At 39.4% G+C, this 17,834-nt stretch overlaps 1 protein-coding gene across 2 annotated transcripts in view; it reads left to right on the forward strand.

Moving 5' to 3' along the window:
• Positions 1 to 17,834, forward strand: part of LOC114212219 (phospholipid-transporting ATPase IB) — a 573,423-nt gene that overhangs the window by 126,299 nt on the left and 429,290 nt on the right. For both annotated transcript variants that reach the window (XM_028106999.2, XM_088022179.1), the window contains exons 3-10: positions 3,470 to 3,569; positions 4,041 to 4,139; positions 5,120 to 5,165; positions 5,815 to 5,855; positions 10,714 to 10,787; positions 12,846 to 12,915; positions 13,935 to 14,062; positions 15,505 to 15,616. In XM_028106999.2, the coding sequence (XP_027962800.1) occupies positions 3,470 to 3,569; positions 4,041 to 4,139; positions 5,120 to 5,165; positions 5,815 to 5,855; positions 10,714 to 10,787; positions 12,846 to 12,915; positions 13,935 to 14,062; positions 15,505 to 15,616 (670 nt within the window). The remainder of the gene's footprint in view (positions 1 to 3,469; positions 3,570 to 4,040; positions 4,140 to 5,119; positions 5,166 to 5,814; positions 5,856 to 10,713; positions 10,788 to 12,845; positions 12,916 to 13,934; positions 14,063 to 15,504; positions 15,617 to 17,834) is intronic.

The raw sequence follows: 17,834 nt of genomic DNA on the forward strand, positions 1-17,834 counted from the left end.
CAAATGTTATAGTTAGACTACCTTATAAGATGCTTTCTAGTCTTAGAGTGTGTGAATGTTCATGTTCCCTTTATGATAATGTTGTTTGCTTTATTTCAATGGTCAGTACACCATAAAGGAATGCATGGTGTTCTGTTTGAATTTGTCCTCTAAACTGCAATTAAGAGAATTTTGTACCATGAGCTTATCATGTGCATGTGTTTAATATATTTTCCCTATGCTTTAATAAGCTTGATTTGAGCTAGTTTGTTCTGTCTGGCAAAAATTTACAGTGACATCCTATACCCCAAAGGGCTACATAAGTGAGTAGGGGGCTCCATGCAAGCACATTTTCTAGCTAGTTCAGTGATATCGTCTCAAGTGTCAGAAACCTTAAGTTTGAACTGTCTTAAAAGTGGTTTTCATATACTTTTTAATATGTATATTTAATACCTTAAGCAAAAGAAGACCCTTTGCTTTTCTCTTTTGATGCTTCTAATTTATTGTGTATTTGAAACGTGTTAGATAATCTTGCTATAATATATTTCATTTAAGAGTTGGCTCAGAATCATGTCTTCAGAAGGCAAGTTAGAAGTCAAGCAGGTACTTTTATGGATAAATCTTCAAGCAGCCAAAAGAGGAATGGTTCATTTTGCCCCTTCAGCTTCTCAGTTTATGCCTTGGATTATTTCCTTGTTCATTGATTATCTGCTATGTGGTGGGAACATACAAAGTTGAAGTAAGCATTCTTAATGTTCCCAGAATCTATTCTGGGGATAGATAAATAAAATATAAAACAAAGCAGAGACTGTATAATGTAGGTGTAAACACCATCCTGTGGGCTTGGAGGAAGAAGAATCTTTGTGATTTGATCAAACTTAATGGAAGATATAAGTTTGAATGGGAGAGTAAGATGGGAAGGGCAGTTTAGTTATGGAGAGACCATGTGGATGAGAGAGGATGTCCCAGGTGGAAGCAACAATGTGAGCATCTATAGATTCAACACAAATTAAATTGAAATTCTAATGGCATTTTTTTTACAGAAGTAGAAAAAACACTGCTAAAATTATGTGGAACCACTAAAGACCCCAAATAGCCAAAGAAATTCTGAGAAAGAAGAACAAAGTGGGAGGTATTCCTGATTTCAAGCTATGCTGTAAAGCCATAGTCCTCACAACAGTATGGTATTGGCATAAAAACAAATAGGCCAACAGAACATAATCAAGAGCCCTGAAATAAACCCAAGCATATATGGTTCCCTGATACTTGGAGAGGGAGCCAAGAATCCTCAAGGGAGAAAAGATAGTCTCTTCAATAAATGGTGCTGGGATGATTGGATTTTCACATGTAAAAGAATGAAACTGGACCCTTATTTTATACCACTTACAAAACTTAATTTGAAATAGATTAAAGACTAAAATATAAGACTCGAAGCCATGAAACTCCTAGAAGAAAACATAGGAACAAAGCTCCTTGACACAGGTTTTGGTGATGATTTTTTGGGTGACATCTAAAGCACAAGCAACAAAATAAAAAGCTTCTGCACAGCAAAAGAAATTATCAATAAAGTGCAAATAGAACCTTTGGAATGGAAAAAAATATTTGCAAACCATATATCTGATAGGGGGCTAATATGTAATATATATAAAGAACTCATACAGCTCAATAGCAAAAAATAATAACGCAATTGTAAAATGGGCAAAGTACCTGAACATTTTTCCAAAGAAGATATATGTAAAACCAACAGGCACATGAAAAGATGCCCAGCATCACTAGTCATTAGAGAAATGCAAATTAAAACCATAAGGTCCTATCACATTATACCAGTTTGAATAGTCATCATCAAAAAAATAAAGAGATAACAAATGCTGGCATTGATAGAAAAGGGAACCCTGTTGGTGGGACTGTGCAGCCACTATGAGAACCAGTATGGAGTTTCCTCAAAAAGTTAAACAGAATTACTCTATGATTCAGCAGCTCAACTTTTGGGAATATATCCAAAGGAATTGAAAACACTAACTTAAAAAAAAGATATCTCTACCACCACATTCATAGCAGCATTGTTTACAATAGCCAAGACCAGCCTAAGTGTCCACTGATGGATGAAGAGGTTGTGGTAATATACATAAAGTGGAATATTACTCAGCCACAGAAAATGAGGGAATCCTACCATTTGTGACATGGGTAGACCTTGAAGGCATGCCAAGTAAATCAGAAAAGAAAGACATGTGATCTCACACATGGAATCTAAAGAAACAAAACAAAACAAACCCAGACTCATAGAAAAAGATAAGACTTGTGATTACCAGAATTGGGGGGGGAGGAAATTAGAGAAGGTGGTGCAAAGTACAAGCTCCAGTTGTAAGATGAATATGTACAAGGAGCATAATATACGACATGATGGAGTAGCTGCCACTGCTGTGTGATATATATGAAAGTTAATGTTTTTTCCCTTTTTTCTTGTACCCATATGAGAAGATGGATGCTAGCAGAACCTGCTGTGGTAACCATTTCACAATATATGTAAATCAGAACATCCTGCCATATGCCTGAAGTTATACAGTGATGTATGTCAATTATTCCTCAATAAAACTGGAAAAAATAATCCAAACAAGCATGAGCAAAGGTGGCCAAATAAAGGGTATGATAGGAATGGAGTTTATCTGGGTGTGGTTGAACAAAAAAACACCCGTGATAGGTATCCAGAGGGACACATTGACGTGTTATACACATGCCTGGGACCCAGGGCATCCTTTATGAAGTTAACTTGCTACCTTGAATCAGTGGCTTTATATTAAGAATTGTCAGGCATCACAAATCCTGGGATAATTCTACTCGCTTGTGTGGATCCCTCAATTGGTGTTTCTATCTCACTCTTTATTTCAGAGTTCATGTCTTTTGCTGTATTTGGAATGTGTACCTCTTCTGTTTTGGGATCCTTGAAACATATCTTCCTTTAACAAATACTCTTTTTTTTGGTTAAAGATTTATCTATTTATTTTAGAGAGAGAAAGAGAGAGAGTGGGAGCAGGGGGAGGGGCAGAGGGAGAGGGAGAGAGAGAGAGAATCTCAAGCAGACTCCCCACTGATCACAGAGCCCCATGCGGGGCTTGATCTCACGACCCATGAGATCATGACCTGAGCCAAAACCAAGAGTTGGATGCTCAACTGACTGAGCCACCCAGGCGCCCCAACAAATATTCTTGATGTGTTTACTGTAGCTCCTAGAAAGCAGGTAAATCTCTCTGCTTATGCTGTGTGAATAGTAAATATATCTAAGTATGTAAACAAAGATCACATTAGAAGATTTTCTTGTCACGTGTGTCCTTTTACAAAATCTTTGTGGGGCAGGGCCAGTACAGCAATTTTCTTGTCCTAAATTCTGAAGTATTTTATTTTTAAAACCACTTGTAAAATTCTCGCAACTTTTCATTTTCTTTGTAGAATTTACATCTGTAGCTGACGGGAGCATTTTTCTTTTTACTTGTAGTACGGCCAAGTACAGCGTGTTGACGTTTCTACCTCGATTCTTGTATGAGCAGATTAGAAGAGCTGCTAATGCCTTCTTCCTCTTCATTGCCTTATTACAGGTAACACTTTTTAAAAAGTGATTTAAAATTCATAATGTTAATTACATGCAAAATGAGATTTTGCTAAAAGGTCACTTAACTGAAAAAGTGTCATAATACTTGAATGTAATTTGTCCCCTCATCTGATCATCGTTTTCATGCACAGACATGATCTCTGCATAAAGGCAGACTTTTTTAGATATTGCCTTAAGAATAATTGTAGTTACTAAAAGAGGCATTGAAAAATGGCCCGAGAGTCATACTTTTAACCCCTTTTCAGTTCTAAACACATAGCCATGTTAGATAAAAATTTTAAAATATGTAAAACACATAGCTAGTTTTTAAAAGAAGGTAATCACTTTGGTATAACAGAAATGGAACAGAACTTCAAAAGAGTGAGTGGTGAGTGTCATATTTTCTTTTTTGTAGAGAGGATTTTGATTTTAAAATTTTAATTTGTCAACTTCCCTCTTTTGGTCTCTTGTCTTACAGCAAATTCCAGATGTATCTCCAACAGGAAGATATACCACCCTGGTGCCATTGATCATTATTTTAACAATTGCAGGCATCAAAGAGATTGTAGAAGATTTTGTAAGTTTTTGCTTTCATATAATAAAAACCTTGTATTGAATATAACTTGTAATTTATTTGTTGCTCTGTTTTTCTTTGTTGAAGATAGGAATTTGGTCCGTAGCCTAAGTAACCTTTCAAGGCTCATGATGGTATTTTTGGGGAGGGAATGTGTACACACAATGTCTTAAATACCTATACACAGAAGTAGGTCAAACTGTGTTTTCTAATGTTAGCTCTGTGAACTCTCTTTGATTTTTATCACTGATGTTCCTTAAATCCTGCTTTAGAGCTTCCTAATTTGGGTAGCAAAAGGATGGATTGCTGCCTAGTATAGCAGCATTGGGCTGGCTGTGCCTGAGGTAATTTTATGAATCTTCTCTCTCCTCAGACTTACCTCCCTCGGTGTATCTCCAGGTTCAGTGGCTACAACCATATTCATGCTTTGTCCCCTTTTCTCCCTCTGTGGTCTTGCCTCCGGGGTCTTCCTCTCCACCCCTCCCTCCCTCACCCCCCCTTCCTCCCCCACCCCTCTGTCTCTTTTTCTCATGCTCACACATACACTCACACACATTATGTACATTTTTCTGGGATCAGGTAAACAAACAAATGGAATACAAATCAGAGGTACTTTGCTCCCTAAATTCTTTACCAGTAAAATGAATTCAATTGTTGTTGGGTGTATCATCCTGAATAGTTCTTTTAGTCTGATCTAAAAGAAACGAGGCGTGAGAAATCTCGTACTTCAGAGTGCTCGTTCCTTGTTGGAGCCGAAATATCGTGGCTGACCCCAGAGTAGACTGCAGCCACGTTTGCGACATTTGTCTGCTGAATTTGATGACTGCTGCCGGGTCACAGACCTCTGGGCTGAGTTTCACAATATTCACATCGCCGCCAGTCCGTTTCCTGGAGCCCTGTTTCTCTCCTGATCCATTGTTGCTGTTGCAATGATGCATTTGGAACTTTTGAATCTAAGAACTTTCTTTTCTTTCTGGTAACAGAAGCGGCATAAGGCAGACAATGCAGTGAACAAAAAGAAAACGATAGGTAAGACACCAGGCTGAGTCACGTTCTCAGCTAGAAAACGTCAGACCCCCATCTAAGGCATGGAAAATAAGTAGCTGATGGTATTGATGTTAAGTGGAGGGAAAGGATCTATAAAATATTTAAAAAGAAATAGCAAAATTACAAACCAATCTAATAAAATGGGAGTCCTGGCTAGTAAGATTTGAACAGAATTTGTGTATTTTAGAAGCTTAGAAAAGGTGGTAATTTTTAGGAGCTAGACATATGTTAGGTCTATAAAAAGTCCAAGCATTCACATCCTTGGTTTATACTTGCTCCCTACCTCTCTTATTTTTATTGTATTGATTTCTAGAACATTAGGTCTGTATTGTGTGTGTGTGTGTGTGTGTGTTTAATCTCGTAACAACAGGGTGATATTTTTCTTCTGGGATAAAATGGCTGGTTTTAACTTATATGCATGTATTTATATTTATATGTATGCATTAATATATATATATATGGTATGTGGATTGGGGCTCCATTTTGAGGAGTGGTGTGGTATGCCTTTATGTCTAAAGATAAGGTTGGAATTAATAAGTGGAATTTTGAAAGGAACCTTTTAGATTTTGAAAAGCTGATTTTATTTTGATTATCATCAGTATTAACTGGTACATTGTTTTTTCTTTTTCAGTGTTAAGAAATGGTATGTGGCATACCATTATGTGGAAAGAGGTAAAAACTATAGGAAACAAATTGAGGGTTGCTGGGGGGGATAGGAGGGGGGGATGGCGTAACTGGGTGATGGGCATTAAGGAGGACAAGTGATGTGATGAGCACTGGGTGTTATAGGCAACTGATAAATTATTGAACACGATATCAGAAAGTAATGATGTACCATATGTTGGCTAAATGAATTTAAATAAAAAATTTTAAAAACCCTAATTTTATAAAGATCTGCCAGAAAGTACTGGTTTGGGGACTTGTAATTAATTGCTAGTATTAATTGCAGTGGGTAAAGTTTGGGTTAAGACATCGGTCATCTCTAATGTAAGTTTTATATTGTGGAGTTTCCCATGAGATTTCCTTAGAACCGCTGCCTGTTGACTCAGTTCCTGCTTCTTCTGGGAACTGCTCACTGTGTCAGTTCACAGTTATGAAATTCATTGCTCCTGATGGATGCTTCTGAAATACTAAAGCATCCTCTGGTTTCCAACTCCAATCCAAGAAACCTCTTCCCTGGGCTTCTGTTCTCCTAACCTAAATCCAGTTTTTTTTGTTTGTTTGTTTGTTTTGTTTTGTTTTTAAGATTTTCTAACTTTGGAGAATCTCACTTCTAATGTTTTTGGTGGGAAGAGTTTTGGGTTTAAGATTTTACTGTGAAATGTAAACAGAGGTGGAGTGGGGGTTGGAGGCCAGCCTGTTTTGATCCTGAACTTGGTTGTCAGGACCAGCAGTCACTGCTCTTAACTTTACAATAGTGAGAGGGTTTGCCTCCATGTCCCTGGAAACATGAGGTTGGGAGGGTTTGCGGATGGTGAGGGTTTTTTGGTTGTTTATAGTGATGAATAGAAAATGTAGAAGAAATATGCTGTGCCATCTGGGTATCCTTGTATCTGATAAAGTTAGCTTTTTAAGTGAACCTCTGTTTTACCTGGACCTTCTTAATGGTCACAAGATGGTTTTTGTGGGGGATGACTCTCATGACTTCAATATTTGAAGATGATTAACATGATTTCAAAAGAAAACTACTTTTTAGAAGGTTAACAATAGTTTCTCTTGCTAACCATTTAGTAAGCAGTGTTTAAAAATGCTTCTATGATCTTTAACTCTGCAAAATGCCTGTGATACAGTAACTGTAGCCCTCAGTTTAGTTTGTGTTTTGTTTACTTCATTATAAGAGAACTGTGAAGTCTCTTTACAGTGTTTTGTGATAACACCTTAACCTTGGTAGCAATCTAGAAGTCCTGTAATGCCAATACTAATTGACCTCCCTCTTATTTGGAAGTCTGTGGTTCTTTGTCAAGTGGTTGGAAATTCTTGACCTCAGAGAGGTTAGAAATGCTCCCAGTGCTATGGGGGTTCAAGGATTCTCACTGCACTTAGGAATGGCCTCTGTTTCTCTAAGTGCTTCCTGACAACCCGCCCCCCCCCCCCCACCGCGCCCCCGTGAAAGTTCGGAACAGTGGCTGGAGTGAGGAATGATTTGGATTTGGGATGTTTGCACTGCTTGAAACAGTAAATGGAGAGATGATCTCTGAATTCTGGGTCCAGGAGTTGATGGCCTCACAGACTCCTAAAGTTCCTTACCATTTCCTACACACATTTGAAGTTAAAAAAAAAAAAAAAAATCCCAAACCAAATACCTGTTATATGCTTTGCTGCAAATATATTTATTTCAATTAAAATGCTTTTGTTTGTTTAAATGGAGCTCTTAGGATGTCCCAGAGATGGTGTTAGGCATTGGGGATGCAAGTAAGAATAAAGCACGGCCCCTGCCCTTAAGAAGCTGCCTACCATGATTCTCAGCCTTCAGGGGGCATCAGTCTGCTTGCCTGGCTGGTCTAACACCGAGTGCCGCACAGGCTGCACTCTCAGAATTTCCGTTTTGGGAATTCCACTGGGCCCTAGAATTTGCATTTGTAACAAGTTCCCAGGTGAGGCTAACGCTGCTGGCCCCGAACCACGGGTGTCATGGGAGGGCCAGGCAGCTGGATAGAATGCAGTGTTAGTGCTGAGCTCTGTGTAGGGGCATGCTTCAGGTGCTTCTGGAACATATGGGAGGGATGGATGATCAGTCTATCTAGACCCATTAATTCAGATGAGCAAAGACATCCCTCGTGTGATGTTCTGGTGTTCTTTTGAAGGATGAATGAGAGGTAATTATTTTAAGAGGGAAATGCTGTTCAAGACAGAGGGAACTGGATGAAAGTCTCAGTTGTATGGGAAGGAAATTCAGGCACATCTGCAGAGCAGCTCAGAACAAAGATGAGGATGAGTGGCTCAAGGAACAGTGATGAAAACATGGGACAAGATAGGCGATAAGAGGTACCAAATGCCAGAGATGTCAGGCAAGGTGGACCTGGCTCTCTTTAAGCTTCCCAAAGCAATACAACTCTAATCTGAAATGCTGAGCTTGAGTTGGCAATCCCCTGGGCTGTAGCAGAATAGAATGCTGGGAGGCAGCTCTTCGGTGCAACTCAATAGCTTTGGTTGACTTTGAGAAGGCCTTTGAGCTTATTCTTCAAAATTAAGAAGCTTGAGGAATCCTCTGAGGCTAGAGTGGATTCAGGGATCTAGAGGGGGCTCTTTCTCACCTTAAGAATTCTCATTTGGGAAACTTGACACACTCAAGGGACAATCATGCATAAACACCAAATAGAAAACCATTTTCAAACACATTTCCAACTTAAGTAGTTTTCCATGTGCATGGAACTTCTTAGTACTTTGTTACTGGGATATGAATGTTTCTTTATTTAAATAACTAAGGTGGGAGAAAACCATAATTTCCCTTGTCCTCCCACTGAATTAAGAAAAAATCCACCGCCTTTTTTCTTTTGAAAACATGACCAATTTTCCTTTCTAGTTTCTAATAGCTTCTTCTGATTTTTTTCTACGTAATTAAACTATTCACATAAAATACTTTTACATTTAGAAACTTTTTCAATTTTCATAAGCATTCCTTGCTGTTGTACTGATGGTTGTTTAAATAGCTCAGTAGTACCTGTTCTTTGATATTCTCTTTATTGTGGAATATAGAATATACATGTAGGCCTTCCTTTTGGCTTTACGTTGATACTAACTTCAAATATACAGTGGTTCTGGAATTTAATTTTTACCACCCCCCCCCCCCACACACATTGGGCCTGATTCCCTACTTCCCCACATGCTTTGATAGTGCTTTGACTCAAAACACTAGCAGGACATGTTTTTAGTAAACCCTCCTTTTTCCTAATAAAAAGTTCAATATATTGGGTGCCCGGGTGACTCAGATGGTTAAGTGTCTGCCTTCGGCTCAGGTCATGATCCCAGAGTCCTGGGGTTGGGTCCCGCATCGGGCTCCTTGCTCCTTGGGAGCCTGCTTCTCCCTCTGCCTCTCTCTCTCTCTCTCTCTCTCTGTGTCTCATGAATAAATAAGTAAAATCTTAAAAAAAAAAAGTTAAATATAGGCCCCTGCCAGGGCCATTCTCCTAGTTCGCAAGATCCAGGAGTCTTTCATAAATATTAGTTTCATAAATATTTCAGAAGTATTCTGTTTGAAATTCTTGATTTCTAAGAGAACAGTAATGTGCATTAGAATAAGAAGTAAGGCATAGTGCCCATTTTGCGTTTTGAACTTACTCACGTGTGCTGAGAATAGCCTTTGTTCTTGTGCTGTCTGAGAATCGTGGCCTGTCTGACTTTCATCCTCATAGTGTCCATTTGGTTGCACTCCTGCTGGTAGAGACTAGCACATGCCTGTTTCAGGCCTGGCACTTGCATATACTTTCTTAATCATTGCATCAGCCCTACAAGGTAAGTGTTGATCTTTCTCCATTTTATAAGTGAGGATGCTAGAGCTCACTGAGGTGAAGAACTTGCCAAGATCCCAGGGCTAGTGTGTCTGTGAAGCTCGGATCTGAACCTCAGCCTGCCTGACTTGAAAGCCCATATTCTACCCAGCTGGGTGTTTCTGTGACCTCATTTAAAGGATATACAAACCCTTGGCCATGGTGCCCCATGGTCAGCAGATTAAGGCCTTTTTCTTTAGCTTGGGGTCTTGTGTCTGGTGGAATCTATCACCCTAGGTGGTCTCTGACTTTGGCTGTGACTCTTTTTTTGTTGAAGTTCTTGAGCTACACAAATCTCTGTTTTAAGTGGTATGTTTCCAGGGGACCTCTTAGATGCACTGTTCATGGGTGAAATCAGTATTGCTTTGTAATCAGACCACTGGCCAGTTGCTCAGTTTTGAATCTTGGGTCTAACACTCACTGTCTGTGTGACCTTGATCAAGTTATTTTTCTTTGAACCTCAGTTTCCCCATTTGTAAAATGGAGAAAATTTATTAACTCAGTTGATCCTTGCAATAACCCCATGATATACGTGCTCTCAACCCCATTATATATATAGATGTGAAGACTGATGCACACAGAGTTTACATAACTTGCTCCGGGTTACTCAGGTCTAGCAAGGAATCCAGCCGGGGGATTTGAGCCCAGCATTCTGGCTGGCTCTGGACCTGTATATTTAACTATTCTCCCCTACTATGTACAGCTGTGGGATTGTACCAGAGTGCAAGAGTGGAATTAGCAAGTGGATGGAATAATTGAAAGAAAATGAGACCTTGCTAGTTGTTCTGACTCTTCTCTTTTCTTACTCTCCTTTTATGTTTTATTATTTTTTTTTCATTTGGCATCACTGCAGAAAGGCAATATTACCATTTGTACCAAAAGATTTTTGTTCTGTTCTTGTCAAGGAAAATAATTTGGGCTTCTGTCTTAAGCTTCATGGCATAATTATATAGTAATTTTTTCTTCAAATATTTAACCACCTTAATGACTGTTTGTGCTTTCCTGTCTTTCATGCTTCTCTGTCCTTGTCCCTGGTTTTCTAGGTGGCGGTGGGAGACATTGTGAAGGTCATCAATGGGCAGTACCTCCCAGCAGACATGGCCCTGCTATCCTCCAGGTCAGGTGTGCAAGTGGGCACATTGTTTGAAATAAATGTGAACAATAAAGCATAAAGTGGTGACTACAGGTATCACAAGCCACCCTTTCCCTTCCACCCCCGGAGGCACCAGCCTTCTCTCTCCAGCCTCTTCTTCAGTTACTTGTCATTTGCCTTTTTTTGTTCCTGCCTTAATCCTAAATTTTCTTTCTCCCTTCATTCCCTTGTACTTTTGTAGAATTCTTTTAGATGTATTGCTTCATTTTAGTCTCATAGCAGTTCTGGGCTATTTCGTATTCATAGGAGATGCTCCAGAGCAGTGGAGTGATTCCATCAATAACACGAAGATTGCAGCCTCTCTGAGGCTTGAGAACCAGTCTCCTGGTGGGTCCAGGGAGTCTTCCCGTAAAGCCAGGGCCTCCTTTACTAGGTGCTCAGAGATCTGGCCCACGTTCGCAGCATAGACATGACCTGCAGTTGGTGTTGCCCCTTCATTCGTCCATGTTGTGTCCCCCTATCTGCCCAAGTGCCACTGTCATGTTCTCCAGGTAGTTTCATGCTGGAAAGGTATCACCAGTCACTAAGTGACATGAATAATGGACCATGCAGTCCTTGACTTTTCCTTGGTTTGATACATAAAAGTATATATCAAAGATGGAATGCTACAATTAGGATATAAATAAACTCCTTTTCATGAGTTCAAGTTTAATTCTATGATAAGACTGAAACTTCTATGTTTTATGTGCTGCAGGGAATCCTAGATACACTGTTGGCATTTTCTTTGAATGCAGACAGTGTTGCTTTTATTGGATTTGATCATACATTGGATTCTAAGCCTTAGCATGAATTTTCTGCTCGAGATAAAATGTTTAAAAATAGGATCCCAGGCCCATAGAGAAGGAAGAGCACCATATATATAGGGCAGGACTCATATTTGTCCCTATTGATTGGTAACAAGAGAAATAGGGAAATGTGGATCACTTGACAGTTTGGGGTATGAATTTTCACCGTAACCCTCAAAAAACCTGGTTTTAATATGAGATGGTTTGTCTGAGCTGACAACATATTTCTAGGAGACTCATTCCTGTTTGAGTCTGTACATTATGCTAAGCAGTCTACTGAGTACATTATCCCATTTAATCTTCCCCCAAACCCTTGGTATCCCTACTTCATACATGAGAAAACACAGAAACAGAGATTAAACAACTTCTAAGTCCACACAGCCCACAAAGGTAGCAGTAGGAGATTTTAACTTAGCCAGTGGGTTGCAGATTCCATTCTCTTGACCACTAACTATGCAGCTAACCCCAATGATTAGAAATAGGAATACAGTATCTACCAGGATTATTGTTTTTTGTTTTTAAGATTTTATTTATTTATTTGAGAGAGAGAGAGCACGAGCAGGGGGAGGGGCAGAGGGAGAGGGAGAAGCAGTTTCCCCACTGAGCAGGAAGCCTGACAGGGCTGGATCCCAGGACCATGGATCATGACTAGAGCCGAAGGCAGACGCTTAACCAACTGAGCCACCCAGGCAGCCCTGCCATGCTTATTGTTATTCTTCGAGTGTTCTGTCCTTAAAATTGGATGTTTTGATTAAAAAGTTACCTGTTGACATAGTAAAAGGTACAGGGAAGAAAAGGCTTGCCAAACTTGATTGGTGAACTCTGGCTGTAATGTTCTTCAAAAGCTGTGTTTGTACTGGCTGTGTCTAGGGTGGCTCTTTTGGTCAGGAGCAGGCCAATACTCAGACTCTAAGGGTCATCCAAACACAGTGGTGGGGTCTTCGCTGGAAAATATTGTGTTTCTCTTAATCTACAAGTCCTCTTCTCATTCTACTTCAGTTATTTCTGCTACTTAAGGTCAAGCAGCATTATGTGGGGTCTGTAAGTATGGATCATTGGGCAAACACCTTTGCGTTGGTGTTGAGCCTCAAAGAGGAGTGTCTTTCTGGTCAGTTAGGACTAAAGTGGTTGAAGGGCCAGTCAGCAGACACAGTTTCCATGGTAGAGACTTTATAAGCTGTGAATTTGTGGAGGGGATCTTACTAAACTTTGGCTTTTTAAATTTCTCTCTCCATAGTGAACCTCAGGCAATGTGTTATGTTGAAACAGCTAATCTAGATGGGGAGACGAACCTTAAAATACGTCAGGTAAAGTAATCTTTTATGACTTGTGTTGTCATGGAGACCCAAATTGCAAATTTGATTCACTATACCAATCAGTGTATTTTCTAGAGAAAAATGTTCTGCTAGATAGGGTTATGCCTTAACCCTAATGGAACCCATGGGAAGAACTTGGCTTTTATTATGAAGGGAACCCCTTGAGAGAGACAGTGGAGTTAGAAAAAGTGAGCTTCATCCAGGTATGGATCATGAAGAGTATCTTGCCTTAATTTATATCTTAGATCTATGTCTGTTAGTGCAGGTGGAAAGATATCCTGTCAGTTAGGTTGAGCCACATGGTGGAAAGGGCATCTTCTATATGGAGAGATGCAGTAGGCAAGCTCTGGGTACCTTACTTTACATGGTTGTTTTAACTGACACTTTAATTCTAGAAAGTAATACATCAGATACAAAATTTCTATGCCTCAAAGTTGTTCTTACCATATATTTTAATTCTAGAATGAAAAATGGTCTTTACTGTAACACAAATTTTAAGCATTTGATACTCAAATTTTCTGTTGCATAAAGTTGAATTTGATAATTCTATCCGCCTGTCTTTCTTTTCTATCTTAGATATTTGATTTAAGTAGGGTATTTTTTTTTCTGTTTAAAGAAGTGTTGCTGAGTACTAGATATAACACTAATGAAACATTATATTAAAAGAATGCTTTATTCTGTTTTTATGACTTATATTAAAGTGAGCTAATAGAGTGCTCTCTGCAAGGTGCTTGAGTATGTGGTTACTTGAACATGGATCTTCCCAGCACAATGGGAGAATCTTACCCTGCACTTCATTGAATTCTTTGGAAACTTTTGCATTAGGTTGCTATGGCAAAGGCTGCCTGGGAAGTCTATCTTGAGGGGCTGGTAGCTTGACTTGTTAGCCTCCCCAGTGACTCCATTTTAGATGATTCATTATTTCCTTTGGATTAACAATGGGGATGCTGAATGTTGTCCCCAAACCTGGAAGATTGTATTCAGTTTCCTCTTTTGGTTTAACATTTTAGGGTCTGAGTCACACTGCTGACATGCAAACAAGGGAAGTATTGATGAAGTTATCTGGAACTATAGAATGTGAAGGACCCAACCGCCATCTCTATGACTTCACTGGAAACTTGCACATAGATGGGAAAAGGTATCACTTTTGCTTTTCTTAGTTTTTATTTTATTTTATTTTTTTGTTCTTAAATGGGACTAAGAATTACTGGAATTGGTAAAATATCAGCTTGTTTTTTTGGTTTTGAAATATTTTAAACCATGAGATTTCTTATGTTTAGCTTAGATATGAGAGACTGAGCTTTTCCTGAAGCACAATTTCAGTCAATATAAACCTTCCTTCCCTTAAGTTTAAGGAAAGAACTGATTTTTGTCAAGAAAAACATCCCCAGGGTCTGAAATGAGATTAAAAGTACTGGCTGTTTTTCTGTGTGTCTTACTTACCAGGAAGGAGAGGTGGTTTGGGCTGCATAAAATTGTCCAGAAGAGCAGAAGGGAAGCATATCAGGTGTATAAGGGCTAATCTATTTATTAGAGAAACATCCTTTTTTTTTTTTTTTTTGACTAGCATTCTTCTAAGTAGGATTTGTTCTTATCAAGTGGAAGGAACAGCAATTACTCTTCCTTTAGAATATTCACTGCCCTGTTGTCTATATTCCGTTGTCTTTGTCTCTTGGCATTTGTTTGATTGTTGGAGAGTCATTTTTGTCATCATGTTGGGGTGCAGTTTCTCCCTTCTGCCCATCTTTAATCTGCATGCTCCTTACCAATGCTTCCCACATTTGTATTTTGAACAGACTCAGAGGGAAGGACCTAATTGTGGGAATCAACCCAAAATAACTATCACAACTGTGACTGCTTTCTTAGTTTTCATTTAGCATGCAGAGACATTCAGTCAGCTCCCCCTTTTGAATTTCTACATTATCACTCAGCCTTTTATTTAACCATTAAGTCATTCTTGACAAATTTGATATTCTAGCTTTAGAGTCTGTAAAATAAACTGGGTTTCCCAATGAATAAGCTTCTGGTTATTTTAGCAATTTCCTTTTTGGGTGTATAGTTTCATGCCCGGGTTTTTTTTTTTTTTAAATATTTTATTTATTTATTTGACATAGAGAGAGAGAGAGACAGAGTGAGCACAAGCAGGGGGAGTGGCAGTCAGAGGCAGAGGGAGAAGCAGGCTCCCCACAGAGAAGGGGGAGTCCGATGCGGGACTCGATCCCGGGACTCCGGGATCATGACCTGAGCCGAAGGCAGTGGCCTAACCAACTGAGCCACCCAGGCGCCCACATGCCCGGGTTTTAAGAGAATACAATTCCCTCTAACATTTTATAAGAAAAATACATAGTTTTCTTGTAGTGATGAATGGATAGGATAAAACTTTTTTGTGGATCTCTTTTTTCTTTTTTTTGTAGATGAAGGCAGTGGTAACTTTCATTGCTCCTCTCAGTGAAATAGTTCAAATTTGAATAAAAGAAACAATCGAATTAATTGATTAATTGTGTGTTTATGTTTAAGGGGGAAAGCTCATGCTTATTTGTCAAACTATCATTAAATATAAATGTTGTTTCTTATTTTTAGCCCTGTTCCCCTTGGGCCTGACCAGATCTTATTAAGAGGTACACAGCTTAGAAATACTCAGTGGGTCTTTGGCATAGTTGTTTATACTGGACACGACACCAAACTCATGCAGGTAAAACATTTCTATGCTGAAAAACAATGCTGATTTCAGTCTTTTTTTTTCTGTCCACTTTTATGGAGTAGAGAGTGCAAATGCAAATGTTGCATTTAGGGCCTCGAATTTGTGAACCTAAATTTAGAAAGGAAGTACCTTTTATTTCTGGTTCCTTGGGTAGTTTTTCCTGGATTTCCGTTATTTTCTCAGATGTTTGTTACCTCTTGCTTGAAATATCGATGGGCTTTGTTTTTTCCAGATTTAGGGGGATGATCAGTTCTAACTTATTTTATCTTCTGGACTTAAGCAGAGATTCATTCTAATTTTCTTATATCTCTACTTCTCTTCCTCGCCTCATGAATTAGGATTTAATAGTAAATTGTACTTTAAATTAAATCCTTGGCAATTTAAAATCAGTTATTTTTGAACTAATATTTATTCTTCATACACCAAAAGAATTAAGTTAAAATGATTTTACTCTTTCTCCCTGTTAATGATTTTCAAAGTATTTGTGAATTTACAGCAGCCTGCATTTGTATTATGGTGTATTTTGCCAGACAGCTTTTGAAATTCTGTATAAATCAGTGTCCCAATGTGTCATTTCTTATATTTCTTTGATATCTTTTGGATCTTACTTTGCGAATGGTTGCTGTTCGCAAGAATCAGCTTTTCAGCTTGTCTGTTCTTTTGTATCACTTCCAAAGCATGTATATGACTGTATTTCTTAGTTCAAAATTATTCAGTGGCCACCATGCACCAAGTCTTGAAGTAGGCTGTGTGGATACAATAGTGAAAGGCCCAGCTCACCCTCTGGGAGCCACACAGACTAAGGAGTAATACAGAATTACCAGGTAGAATGAGAATTGCTGTAGTATTATCATTACAAAGTGCTCTAGGTGTCTACAGAAAGGCCAAGCAACCCAGGATTGGGGCTGTTAGTTGACTAGATACTAGAAACCCATTTTAGATCGGGGGGGGGGACTCTTGTGTTGGCTGACTGTTTGAGGTCAGATGATGGGGGAGGAGAGAGTTAAATATTGATTAGAACAGATGAGGTGATAGACCCCATGTCCACCCCAGCTGAGAAATGCAATGGAGACGGGGTGGCAGGGAGTGGAGGAGATGGTGGGCATGATAAGGCTTCAGAGTCTCGTGACATTGAAGACTGTTGCAGTTGCCGCTCAACCAGCTGATCAGTATGTAGTGAGGACTGAGAGATAATGCATCTGGTGCTCTGTGCTGTGATTTTGAAGACAGGATAATGGCAGGGCTGGGGCCAAGATGGATACCATAAGCCAACTGCTCACCTCTTTAGAGAGTGAGGGACGTGCCTGAGAGGTTGGTGGATTTGTTGAGGGAAGAGGCAGAAGACAGTGTAGCCAAATGGCATGAGTTTCACAGGTGAGTGTTTTAACATGGCATTTGAGTCATAAGGGTCAGAAGTACTATTGGCTTCAGATACCAAGGCATGTGAGTCTTCACTGGAGCATCCTCTGCTTTGAGGAGCTTCAGGGAAGGAGTGCCCTCAGCTGGGTAAGAAAAGCTCCCAAAGGAGGATGAGGACATGGAAAAGTTTTGTCCCTGGGATGGTAGGGTGTGTTGGAATGGCTGCAGTGGGAGTGTGTGCACGAGGGTGGGGATCCATGGCAGCTGAGAGAACAAATAGTTGGTGAATGCTGAGGCCCCTCTTGGATGGATCAAGATTATTCAGTGTATCTGAGATGTGTTTTATCTGTCCTTCCTGCTAGGTCCTCACCGGTTCAGAACTGATTAGAAAGTTTAAAGTTTGTTAGTTCTGAATAGCCTGTTATGTGGAGACTTTACTTTGATGAACGGTTTAGTGCTCCACCACCTACTAAGTATCCTCTGACTTCCCAGTCCAGTGCCAGCAGCCACACCTACCACTGGGAGCTCTACTGACCACAGATCACTTCTGTTTTTATGATAAAGAGACAGAGATGACAAAGACTTAGCTCATATTTAGATGGGACCCCAACACCTGTTTTTAGATTGTGCATATTACAAATTTAACCACCCTCCAAGATTCCTTGTATACCAGTTGTTTTTTTCAGGGTGACATTGGTAATACAGTTTTGTAGCTAAGGTGTAAGAGATCATCGAGTTATACCTAAAAATGATCTTATCATCTTTTCAGTGAGCAAGGTGTGCACAGTTACCTCATGAAGTTTGCTCTTGTGAGTGAGACAGGCGCTTCTCCTTGCACCTACGTTTGATA

This window comes from Eumetopias jubatus, unplaced genomic scaffold, assembly GCF_037043125.1.
Source record: "Eumetopias jubatus isolate StellerSeaLion01/CBP00866 unplaced genomic scaffold, mEumJub1_p1.0 scaffold_3, whole genome shotgun sequence".
Classification (NCBI taxonomy): Eukaryota; Metazoa; Chordata; class Mammalia; order Carnivora; family Otariidae; genus Eumetopias; species Eumetopias jubatus.